The 13,322-nt window shown below is 37.6% G+C and overlaps 1 protein-coding gene across 7 annotated transcripts in view; it reads right to left on the bottom strand.

Moving 5' to 3' along the window:
- PTPRZ1 (protein tyrosine phosphatase receptor type Z1) overlaps positions 1-13,322 on the bottom strand; it is a 135,157-nt gene that overhangs the window by 45,306 nt on the left and 76,529 nt on the right. For all 7 annotated transcript variants that reach the window (XM_051618123.1, XM_051618145.1, XM_051618134.1 and 4 more), the window contains exons 5-10: positions 12,018-12,113; positions 11,693-11,759; positions 7,935-8,092; positions 7,228-7,378; positions 1,902-2,086; positions 1,036-1,162 (exon numbers count right to left, since the gene is read on the bottom strand). In XM_051618123.1, coding sequence (XP_051474083.1) covers positions 1,036-1,162; positions 1,902-2,086; positions 7,228-7,378; positions 7,935-8,092; positions 11,693-11,759; positions 12,018-12,113 — 784 coding nt within the window. The remainder of the gene's footprint in view (positions 1-1,035; positions 1,163-1,901; positions 2,087-7,227; positions 7,379-7,934; positions 8,093-11,692; positions 11,760-12,017; positions 12,114-13,322) is intronic.

The raw sequence follows: 13,322 nt of genomic DNA, 5'->3' as shown, positions 1-13,322 counted from the left end.
TTCAGACAAAACCACACTATTATAAGCCCATTACCATTACTAGTTCATAATTCATGCTGTAGAGATTTTTGAGAATTCTTTCTTGCTGTAAAGGAATGTGGTTCCCTTGAAATTAAAAACTGACCTGTATTCCCAAGTACATCACAACATTGCTAAGGACTTTGCTGCAGCTTAACAGACTTAATAGTGTGTAAAACTGAAAACTCAACTTAGAGAACCCATAAAGAAACAAGAAGAACTCAGGCTGCTAGTAAAAAATGATTTGCTGCGTGATTAGTAAGTCTTAATTTTTTCCTATGATTAAGTATGGGGTTCTTAATTAAAAACACAGCTGTCACTCACTTTAATAAGAACTGAGTCTGATGCTAAAACTTCCACAGAATGTAAGGGATTATTAAGGACAAGATCAAGCTTCATGCTATAGTTTAAAATTATTTCATATTTACCAGCAGGCAAAAGTAGTAAATCCGGCTGTGAAATCAGTAAGATTTGTTTGTTAGGTCTTTTGATTTTTTGCAAGGCAGCATTAAGAAGCAAGGGAATTCCATCTCTGCAAGTCCTTTGAAATCAAACTCCAAGTAATCATAAGAAATCAAATTTCAAAATCAATTGATACAGACTTATAAGTCACATATTGCTCTTCTATTACTTGTTTCCATAATACTTTGGCAGTGTGGATTAATTTTGGGAAGACCTTTGAACCACAGAGAAACAATACCAAATGTGTTTTTATTTCCCTACATTATATCATAAAAGATACACTTATGAGATTTGAAATCAGGTAGGTGATGTCCAGAACATTCTTAGAGTTAAAATTAACATGCAGTCTTTCATAGGTAATGTTTACAAGGAATGGAGACTTACATAATTTAAAATATCAGTAGCAAAGAACATGTTGAGGGTTAAACTGCAGTGATTTTGAAATTTCATTTTAGCATATTTGGATAGTTAAGCATTTTAACTGGTTTGCAAACAAACTACTTCAAATATAGATTTTCAGTTAAAAGCGATCACTAAGCTCAAAAGACCACTTACCTGGGTCCTCTAAAGGCATATCAACAATGACTTGGTCACTGTATTTTCCATATAGACCATTAGAGCAAACAGCAACTATCTGAAGAACATAACTTGTATTGGGCAGCAGATTATTTAGTATAGCCCCCTAAAAGAAAAATGATGTTTAATAATTTACTTGCAAATAAGTATAAAATATCTGGAAATGTTATTTTTTCTTAACACATTTTTAATATGAATCATAAAGTTCCCTTCTTCTAGAACTCTAATGTATGCTTTTTACATTGTATTGCCACAAATGTCTGTTAATTAACCTAGAAAAAAAACCAAAACCTTTTGAATTTTTAAATAGAGGATACCAAACTACATCATTATTTCATGCTGAACACTAGTTAGGTAAGTATTTTAGCTAACATTATCTCTGATAAATTCTGAGTCTGGGTATAAGGAACAGATCACATTAGTAAAATGCCATGAAGCTGTAACCAGAAACTTAATATTTATAGTGATATGATTGTACTGAATCTTATTAGCTGCTTGTGTGTGTCATTCTCTGCACATCATTGAGCAATGAAGTACACATCACTGTTAATTGACTAAGGGTTTCATGGCTAAGGAGCTCTCAGATTGACATGGCCATAAATTTTGGCAATAGCATAGGCAAATCAGAACAGCAATCTGCAAAAGCATTCTCTCTTTTGGGAGAGAGAGGACTGTTTTTTTGTCTTTGTGGCTTCACAGCCAAAAAGTGAAGTACAGCTTATTTGAGCTGCAGCCAAAGAAGTAATTTTTCACTGAACCAGCTCCAAGATATTGTTTAATCCCTTAAGATAATTAACAGAGAGTGTTTTGCCGTCACCACTTTGTATGAAACTTGAAGAGTTTACCAAGTCCTGATACCCATCTGTCAGAAACTCATGCTTAGTCTCGTCTTCTCCATCCAACTGTTGATAAAAGACAGCAAATCTCTCAATTGTGGTGTCGTATACCACCCGAGGTCTTTCCCATGTAACAAGAAGACTAGTATAATTCTTTGGATCAGATTGGACATTTTCAGGCTCTGAGCTGCAAACTGAAAGAAAGAAAAAAGGGAAGAACACAATATTCATTAAATAGTACAAATGACCCTGTTAAGATCTTGAGCCACCTCCTGAGAAAATTAAATAAAGTCTTTATGTTCCTCATGTTTAGCTTTACAATAAAATGTCTGAGATGCCATGCACTATAAAGATAACCAGTATTTTAACAATAGATTTTCAAAATTTCCTTTCCCCTTTATTTTTATACTGCATTTTCATGAAATATTAATATCCAGTTCCAGTTCTCCATTACTCTGTCTTTATGAGTAGCATCTATCAGAGCAGCATTAGAAGAGTTGCACACTCTCCCACCAGCTGTAATAGACCACAATCTGTAATAGATTGTTTTTAAAGGTCAAAGGCAAACCTATCTCAAGAGTGTTTGAATCTTTCTATAGAACCTAAAGAAGAAACAAAAGGCAAATAGGGAGAGGCTAGGAAATTATTCGACTAGCACACAGTGATTTCACGTTATTATATTTTAAGGCACCATCTAGACATCCACAGAAGTTGTCTGATCTGACTGTTGCAGTTCTGGGCATGATTCATGCACACCTTCTTTGTCAGCCTGGAACCTGCACTCCAGAAGATTCCTGGTCAGGCAGCTATCCTTGCATGTCTTCCAGCCTTTCCTCTCCAGGGCTATTTTCATTTTATTCAAGTAAGCTGAATGTTTTGATACTTTCCTGGAAATACAGCTGTACTGATTACCAGTGAGCTAGAAATTTACTGAGACTCTGTCATTTATTTATTTTTTTTAATTGCCCACGTACCTGTGTGTGGCTTAAAAATAATATACAAGTTCAAGATTAACCTCTATGAAAAAAAAACATTAACAGAAAATGCACATTATTTTGCAGAAGCTCACTGAAAAATGACATACAAGTTGTGACCCATGAAAAAAGCAAAGCAATATCATATGCAGCTGCATCATTCCTAGTTGGTTTGGGCTTGGACTGAGATCCCATTCTCCTTCCTTGCTCTCATCAGCCCCTCTGTGGGGAGCTGTGTCTTCAGACACAGCACTGAACAATGAAGATGAGTGTCAAAAGTGGTTACTAACCTAGAATCATAGAATACGCTGAGTTGGAAGGGACCCATCAGGATCACTCTCTTCAATGACCTAAGGGAGGTTGTAGTCAGGTAGGGGCTGGGCTCTTTTTCCAGGCAACTAGCAACAAGACAAGAGGGCATAGCCTCAAGCTGCTCCAGGGGAGGTTTAGGTTGGATCTTAGGAAGTACTTTTTCATGGACCGGGTGATCAGACATTGGAATGGACTTCCCAGGGAAGTGGTGGAGGCACCGTCCCTGGATGTGTTCGAGGAAAAGCTGGATGTGGCACTTGGTGCCATAGTCTAACCAATATGGTGGTGTTGGTCATAGGCTGGACTTGACGATTGTAAAGTTCTTTTCCAGCCTTGGCAACTCTGTAATTCTGTGATTCTGTGATCATTGAGTCCAGCTTCTGTCCCTGTGTAGGGCACCCCAAGAATCACACCAAGTTCCTGAGAGCATCATCCAAACACTTCTTGAACTCAGACAGGCTTGGTGCTGTGCCCACTCTCCTGGGGGCTTGTTCCAGTGCTCAGCCAACCTCTGGGTGAAAAACCTTTTCCTGATATCCAACCTAAACCTCCCCTGATTGAGCTTCCTGCCATTTCCCTGAGTCCTGTCATTGGTCACAGGAGCAAAAAGCCATAGAAGCCACAGCAACTAGTGTCTCAGAATGAGGGCCAGTGGTTCCTGACATTTCCTGTTATAAATCCCTCTTCTTATATCTTTGAAACTGCATAGCTTTTGCACTTTGGTTGCTCAGACTGGCTACTGCCCCTGCCCTCGCTTTGGGAAGTTCCTTTCCTGTATATTCAATTTCCTTTCATATGTACTTTCACATATACTGAAAAGGCATATTATTCACTCTATTGCCTCATTTCTTATTTCATTTCTCATGCCTTATTTCAGCTGTTAAGACATGTCAAAATCACTGATCGGACTACATTAAGTTAACTTTGAATCTTTCAATAATTTAATTATATCTTACATATTAAAATTATTAGATGGATATACTTTTATTACTAAACTTTTACCTTGACTTTTGCACAACTAATTACATAATCATTCCCTATTTGGAATAAATGAGGAAACACATTTTTCAAATCACCCAATCAAACAAACTTTGAGGTTCTAGGAAAAGCAAGCAAAACAACCTTCCATCTAATTACAAAAATAAGTGTAGATCCCCTGGAGTTGTCTTAAAGGAAGCAAACACCACGATACTACAATGCTTTGGGGGACAACATTGCATTTTCAAGGAAAGGAAAAAAAAAATATTTTAATTAACTTTGCAGTTTGCCAGTTAAACACAGGAGGGCACTCAAACCCCACTATTTTTAAATACTCAGTTTCTCCCGTTCTATACGCAGCTGGGCAGTGTCAAGCAGCTCTGGTATGAGCTAAACAACGAAAAATAACCAGCGATTTTAAAATTATTTATTTATTTATTTTTGTGTATGTGTGAGCTAATGGTAAAGGTGTTATCAGTCTGTGTATTTTAGTTGAATTCTGTAGCTTCCCAGGCTTTGAATCTACAGTGTGTCTGAAATACCATTTTTTTCATTATACCAAATAATTTTAACTAATGTAAAGGAAGAGAAAAACAAAATAAATCTCAAGTTTAATTGAATTCCATTCCTAAAACTTGCAATTCCACCCCATTTCCACCAGAAGGCAAAAGGAAATCATTAAACCAGCAAAGACAACTTCAATTCTGAGCTTTAAGGCAGATGACTTAAACTCTGATTTTAGGTTTGGGTTTTTTTAATGAATCAGAACCCTCCTCAGCTTTTTCTCTTTGAAGATGTTTTCAATTGCTCTCCAAACACTTCTTCATAGTATAAGTACAAATCTTCTCCCCATTCCAAACTCTTTACTGTCCTTTTTCTCCCTCTTTTTTGTCTGTGAATTTGGTTCTGAAATCTCTGACTGTATCTAGACTGAGCAATATTTTAATACCATTTAATATAATTTAATAAAATTTAATAGTTTTTGCTTTTAAAGGTGGAAGATTGGTGTCTGCAATATTATTTCTCACAGTTTCACTCTGCTTTCTTCTTCATATGGTCCTTTCATCTAGCTTTTTTTTCAAGAAAAAAGTTACCTTCCCTATTTTTCTCCTCCTTTTGATGCTCAGTCCTGTTCATATTAATGACCAAGAAAATTCCTACGTAACTGTCACCTGCATATTGTTTTTCATGTTGATTAACCTTCCCAAGTTGTTTTCTCTTGCCCTTCTTCTGATGCGTCTTCATCAGTCATCTTGCCTATGCTATCTCCTTCCCCTTCCTGAAAGTCTTAGTAACATAGAGCTACTTTGCTCCTGCCTTTTCCTGTTTTCCCACTCCGGAGACTGAGAAAAGTGAGGAGGTCACATATCAACTTACCTAATTCAAGACTTCTGATCTGATACAAACTTGAAAATCTGGGCAAAGACACTTCAAGAAAGGAAGTTATTGTCTCTGTTACTAGTCTGATGTCATAGATATTCAACTGGATTACAAGTCTCAAGCAGCAAAACATTATTTAGAGGAAATCAGAGACCTCTTCAGGCAGCTGCTGGACTTGAATTCAGATCTTTGCTTTCCCCAGGTGACTGCTGGTTTTGCCTATCAGGTCATGATAGCGCACTATCTTCGCTTATTCTTCTGTGGAATAAAATACTGCCCATATAATTTAGAAGTTTTTAATCTAAACTGAATTGCATCATAGGGGAGCACCAAGGTACACTAGTCAAATCATTGTCAGAAACTACCTGGGCTGTGTTTTTGAGAACTTTCTGACAATATGGACATAAGAAAAATGGTCCATATACAGTAACCTGTCTCCCAGAGACCTTCATTAAACAGAGGGATTTGAGGAAGTATGGTCTTTAAGTTAGGCCAAATCAGCAATCTTAATTGTAAACCTATTTGAAAACAGAAGTTCATTTAATTGAGATAATTTGCTTGACTGCTGCAGCTCAATTCCATACTCCCCCAAATTTCAAAATTTCAAGTGCAACTTAGTACCTAAACAAATAAACCCTGCCAGAACAGATATTTCTTGGCTTAGACCAATGCAAAAGAACTCTCATCCTGCACACATATCTGAGGAGCTCATGACAAGCTGAGGTAAAAAGAGAAGGGTCACTGACTGATTATAGAAATGAAGCAGTAGAGCTATCCTGTGCAGCACTGTGGTGAAAACAGTGTGATGTACTTGTGCTGGGGACCCAGCCCTCTGGCAGTTCTGAACGATGAACATCTCTTAGCGTGTATGCAAGTTTCATGCACAGGATCCTCCTTCCGGTAGGAAAAAAGAAGATCCACCCAACCAAGACAAATTAAAATGAAAATACAGTTCTTTCTAATCTGGAAAATGCCTACATCACATGCTTTAGCCATCTGTCTGTCTCATAAAGCATGGTTCGGTGCAACTGAGGTTATGAATCTATAGGTATCCCCACCCAAGTAGCAACCTAGTGACCTGAAATTAGATGTTTACTGTTTATTCTTCTGTGTTTCTCAGTACAGAAATCATTGACTTTACTACTTAGTGCTAGATCTTGTTTCCCATTACATAATGTACTGTTTTGGTCATATAACCTTCAAAAAATTCCCTGAGATTTTAGGTAAAACAGAGCACAGAACCTGACTTTTGGGCTTTTCTCCATCTATCACTTTCTCAGCAGACCATGTGAAATGAAATTGGTGACCTCACTTCAGTCTCTGTTGGAAAAACATTCACATTATACAACTAAGAAAGAAATGGGTTTGCAAAACAAAATCCTCTTGCAGCCCCTGAAAAGGCAGCTTTGTTAAAGTCTGAAAAACATTAAAAGGGCAGTGCAAGAAAGCTTGAACTGACGTGATCCTCAATGAAAGTTTGGTCAAGACAAGCATTTAATTTTCCACTCCATTTAATCTGGCATGTTTTATGATGGCAATTTTTTTTTTCTCTGAAGTGATAGATTTATGAGTAATAATACAGCATGCTACTTTCTTCACAATTTAAAATTAGTATCTTCATACTAGAATGAATATTTTATCAAAAATTGTCTTTCAACATGTGAAGAGAGGGATGTCTATTCAGTAAATACCTGCTTCATGAATTTCTTCTTGTCCAGTGTAGGAGGAAAACACTTGCCCAAAGAACTTATATTGCTGCTCTCGAAAGTTGTTTTGCAGGTAGTCCATCAGCATGACATAGCCAGATTGCTGCATTGTAAGGACTTCACAGAATACAGCTAACTAGAAGAGGTGAGGAAAAAAGAAGTCAGAAGTCACAACAGATTAATCAGATACTGCTAACAGGCAAAAACCCAGGGTAGGAGATGTTGGGTAAAGTCTCCCAGTTGAGCTCTATTGTGTGGAACTGAACTTTTGATCCTCTGTACCAGCAGAAAATCTAATGGTTTACTACATCTCTCGACCACTCTGCTGCTGGAGCTCTGTCCAATCACCATCATTTAGCCGGGGGAATATGGGAAGAGTGTTTTGAGCTTCTCTTTTTCCGGGCTGGAAGTCCAGACAGCTACAGAGCTAGGAAGTATATTCTTATTCCCTTCTAAAGCAAGAAATTACTCAAAATCTAATCCTGAACTAAAAAAGGGAAAAGGCAACAAACTCAATTAATATATCTGCTCTTTAATATAATAGCTGCATGAAAAATTTAAAACTGGATAAAGGAAAAGTCAGATTGTTGTGCTGGCAATGAATGCCATAACTATTACCACCATATCCATGGCAACTGCTTTTATTTGGCATTACGTGCAATTGTTTGGTTTTAATACATTAAATAAATTACCTGGTCTTCAGAAATACTGATGGCATCTTTAAACACAATCCATTCAACTGTTTCAGAGCAGGGAGGAGTTGATAAAGACCCATTGTAAGTGTAATATTTATCTGTTGCATTTGGCAAAAGGTTCAGCAAAATAAATGGTTCTAAGGCCGCCTGTTTTCCTGAAAAAAAAAAAAAAGAAAGAAAAGAAAAAAGAAAAACAAAGAGTTAAAATACTGCAGAAGCAATGAATTCATAGAAACCACATTCCCCAGAAGAGTTACCACTATACGAACATGCTAATTTTGAGGCTTTTCAAAATTTGACCTCTGGAGAGACTAGCATGCAAATAAATAGCTGAGCTTTTCTATTTAGCTTGAGAAAGTATTCTTCATTAACAACTTCATTTACCTGGGAAGATGTAATGAGTTACTCCAGTAGTAAATAAAATAATCAGTACATTGGTTCACAAGAATTTGTTAAGCTGTAAGTTTATTCGTAAATGTCCAACATGCCAAATCTTTGTCTCACCCATGAACTTCAAATTAAAAATATGTTAAATCTCTGTTCTTGGTCTCATGACATGGCTTGAAACTCTCTCTGAATTTGGTCAAGTTGTTGAGTTTCTTGCAAGATCTTAACCTCTGCAGAAAATCACTGCTTGGAGAACTGTCACTGTGTTAGACCTGAGAATTATATGACTCATGATGGCAGAAGAATAATTTCTGTGGATCAGGGGTATTAAAAATGGTGATAATACAGTGAAAAACTGTAACAGCCTTACACAAAGCAGAGAAGTATGCAAAGACCTCCTCCAGGAGAGTTTATTGTCCTGTGAAAATACCATCATGCCTATCAGGTCAGCAGTTTCCCTGGTACCTTGTCAGCTGGGAGAATGCATGAGTAATTGCTGGGAGTCCATCCACAGAAAGTTAAGTTCATGCTGATATGGCAGTAGAGTCCAGCAATAGAAATTGGCAGAAATGGTACCAACTGCCTCAAGGGAGATTTTTCAGCCTGTGCCAATATCAATCTTGTGACAATTATCTGTCTTATTGTCTGGTGCATCCAAAATAATACTTGTCTTTTTACATCCTGGAATAATATAGATACTTATATACCTTATTTCAATTTAAAGGTACTGATTTTAAATTTCTCCCTATTTGGTAAGTATTCACTTATGAATATATAATGAATTTTCAGACTGTGCATTAATTGGGAGTTTTACAGATATGTTAATTATTGAGCCCTGTACAGGTTTCTGATCTGTCTTTATCTTAATAATTCCTTACAAATTTGTTGAGAGTAGCAAATTACATTAACATTTTGCTATAAATCATTCTTGGTTTTCTTTGATACACTTACTCTTCCACTGAGTTAAGGTTTAAGAGCTGGCTCCACCCGACTCTCTCATCCATGCATTGTGGAAGGGGAAAATTTAGCAGTGTTGAGCAAAGCCCATCCTTCTATTTCTCCTTTCAACATGTTCATCAACCTTCAGACAGAAGCTATGATTGCTATCTGGTACATGTCTAGTTAACATATTCTTCCTTCAGTAAAAATGAATGGCCAGTCCATTTTATATAGAGGCTTGGGTACATGAACCTTCTCATTTATAGTGAGAATCCTGCCCTACATTTTGCAACTTTGGATTTTAAGAAGCCCTTTGATGTGACTTACAGCCTAGATTCTAAATTTGAACACTTACAAAGAATGAAGATAAAAAGACAGTTTGTTAGTAAGGAACAAGACTTCTCTGCAGAGTTTGAGAACTCAGCAACTGGGATTCCAGTAAGCACAAAACAGGTATGACTGACAGATCATGTACATCGCAGTTAGGGACAGATTGAGTGCTATTCACTTTATTCAGGAGGAACAACTTGATTTAATCATAACCTGAACTTTAAGAGCTCATTTGCATTTTATTAAAAAAAAAACCTATATTATACTCATTGTTGAAGTGCCATGTAGTGGCTCTATCTTCAATCTTGCTGCTGATAGTTTACAGCTCCATCCAATGCAGTAGGACAGTATCTACCTTGATGTATTACTCATTCTGCTTCATGTTTCACAGAAGGTGTCACACAAAGATTATGAATCTTAACTCCTTTATATTTCCCCCCCCTCTGTCTTTTTAACTTTATATCTTTTGAATTATGTTTGTTTTCCAGGGAAAAACAATCTTGATTTTAATGTCATACCTTTGAAAGCTTGTAAAATAGTTGACTAGTAGCTTTTTACACTTAGAACTTATTGATCCTAAGGGGCTTTATAAAGCCCGAGTATCACTGCATGCAGGAAAACTGAGACAAAGTTAGCCATTTACTTAAGGTCATGCCAGTGATGTGAGAAAGTTGGTGATAATTCATGTTTCTTCTTCTGCAAAGCCATCCTGAAACTGAGTTTAAAACTGAGTCCAGATCTCCTCATGCACCAGCCTGAAGTCCATGTGCTCTAATGTAAAACTACGGAGAATTCTAAAACACCAAAGTTCAACATTTGATTTGAATACTGCTAGTACAAAAATAATATAATTTGATTATCTCAGATTTACACAGGAGCTATCTAAAAAATAATTTCTCTCCACTGAGAGATATTCATATCGTCTCATGCTTGTACGACACATCTTGGGTGGGTGCAACAGATTTCTTTGGCTTCCAACCACATATAAAATCCAGAAATGTATTACTTAGAAAACTCACAGAATAAATCAGACATTTCTCTTGATTAACATTTAAAGAGTTACAAATTCCTCATTATAGTTGTATCTATTAAATTAAACTTATCAGTATTGTTAACAAACATTCTGACTTGGTGTAAATAAATAATAGAATCACAGAATATCTCAAGTTGAAGAGAATCATGAGGATTATCTAATCCAACTCCCTGTTCCTTGCAGAACCACCTAAAAATAAACCATATGACTAAAAGTATCATCCAGTCACTCCCTCAACTCTGCCAGGCTTGATGCCATGCTCCAGTTGCATCTTCCCCAAAAAACCTATTTCAGTGGCTGAACATCCTTTCAGTGAAGAATCTCTTCCTAATGTCCGATCTGAACTTCCTCTACTGCAGCTTCATAACATTTCTTCATGCCCTTTCACTGCTTCCCAGAGATAGTAGATCAGTACCACCCCCTCCACTGCCCCCCTTGAGGAAGTTGTAGACTATGATGAGATCAGCCCTCAGCCTTTTCTTCTCCAAGCTGAACAAACTAAGTGACCTTAGCTGCTCCTGGTAAGTCTTATCTTCAAGATCTTTTACCAGCTTCGTCACCCTCCTGTAGACATAGTCTAATAGTCTGAAGTCTTTTCTATACTGAGGAGCCCAAAACTGCACACAGTTCTCAAGGTGAGGCTGCATCACTGCCATGTACAGTGGAACAACTGACTGGCTGGCTATGTTGTGCTTGATGCATCCCAGGACATAGTTGGCTCTTTTTGCTGCCAGGGCACACTGTTGACCCATATTCAACTTGCCATCAACCCCAATCCCAAGATTGTTTCTGTGGGGCTGCTTGCCAGCCTCTGGTTCCGATTTGTACATATAGCCAGGATTATCCTGTCCGAGGTGCAGAATCCAGGGTTTTCTCTTATTAAATGCCACAGGGCTGGTGATTGCCCTACTCTCTGGTCTATCCAGATGACTTTTGCTGTTTCTAACAAAACAGACACAGCTGAGCTGTAGAGAATCATACTCCCTTATGTCTTTAAGGTTTCGTAATTACACTGAAATGAAGCGTAGTCTAATCAGTAACCAATAAAAGATGGAAGCAGACTTACCAAAACGACTAACACTGTCTACTCCATTAATGATTGGATTATAATTCAGATTATCTTCTAGTCCAATCTATTAAAAGAAATAGCATTTTTTTTAACAGTACAGGCTTTGTGAAATAAAAACAACTGAAAGTTGCAGTTTACCACCAAAATTATCAAAGAGTTAAAGCAGAACAAATGTATTTTGCTCGTTTTCTGTTCTGTAGGAATAAATTAGAAAGATATATGCAAATTTTAACTCAGTGATCACACACTGGAACCAGTTAAATTCAGCTCAAACATCTGCTATGTTTCAAAGTTTGTTAAACGACAAAAAGATATATTTTACCTCAAACAAAATTGATAAAGCTCTTAACTTTCCATTTCCTTTAATTGCCTCTTCAAAATTTGTAAACTGATCTGCATCATAGCAGTAGATTTGCATCTGCAAATAAAAATACATTCAAATGTTACTTATACCAAAAATTAAAGAAATTAACCAACAAAATTATTTATATTCCCATTTTGAGAAAAAAAAATAAAAATGTCCAAGCAGCACATTTAATTACAAATACATGGATTTCTCATCTTTCTCATAGGTACAGAATCGGATCAATCGGCTGTTAGCTGTCTTGAAGCAACCTGCCCTAGAAAACCACAAAGTATACAAGAGTTATCCCTTCAAGGAGCACAACTCTCCAGTAAGACAAGGTAACTTGCTGATACTGGACATCTAATCCAGAGTACATAGATGAGATGAATCTTGAAATCAGTGGTAAAACGTGAATAAGGCAGAATGTTCCTACTGCAGCTGCATTGCACTAAGCATAGAGAAGCATTGGTAGCAAAAGATTAGCAGCTATTTTGTGCCCCGATTTGACTGCTGTTATGGGCACTGGGTTTGTTCCACCCTTTCCTCTCTTTCTCCGGATGTTGTTGGGAAACGTCCTCCAGCACTGAGTCACCAACATGAATGGAGGAGTGTCCTGCTTCTACTACCTTTCCATGTGACGATGACAGAGGAGAATATTCTCTTCGATGCCTTGGCAGGACAGGTGGAATGTGAGTGGGAATGTTTAAATGGCTAATGAGGTAAAGGAAATGACACTGTCCAGGGAAATGTCCTGGCTTACAGCTCTCCATGGAGTACAGCACAAATGTCTGTTGCTGTGCTCAGACATTGAAGTCCAAAGTTCTCAGAGTGTGGAGCAGCACAGTTGCCTGCCACAACTGTGTCTTCTTAGCTGGAAAATTATAACCATGCCCTGTTGAGGGTTGAAAGTCTGGTCTGCAGAGTCCCCTTGTGGATCTCAGTGAGAACTCTCCTCCTCTTCATCCCTATGCTGCTACAAGCTACTCTACCAAACCAGCCAGAGGTATGCTGGCCTGGCTGCCCATGAATGGACCTGCTCTCAGATGGTGGTTTCTGGCACGCTGCTGCCAGCTTTCTCTCCATCCCAGCAACATGGGCTGCGCTCTGTCTCACAAAGGCCCAGCAGCTCCTATGGGCTCTCAGCAAAGTCCCAGCTTTGAACAGTCCATTAACATTTTAAACAACCAACTGTTGTGCAGTATGATGAGCCAAATTTGTAGGAGCTTAACTGTCAGTGGGAGCTTGTACTTCATCAGATTAGCAGAACTGACTTGTAATGTC

This window comes from Apus apus, chromosome 1, assembly GCF_020740795.1.
Source record: "Apus apus isolate bApuApu2 chromosome 1, bApuApu2.pri.cur, whole genome shotgun sequence".
NCBI lineage: Eukaryota > Metazoa > Chordata > Aves > Apodiformes > Apodidae > Apus > Apus apus.
The sequence above is the reverse complement of the archived record's forward strand: the minus strand, read 5'-3'. Positions and strand labels throughout refer to the sequence as shown.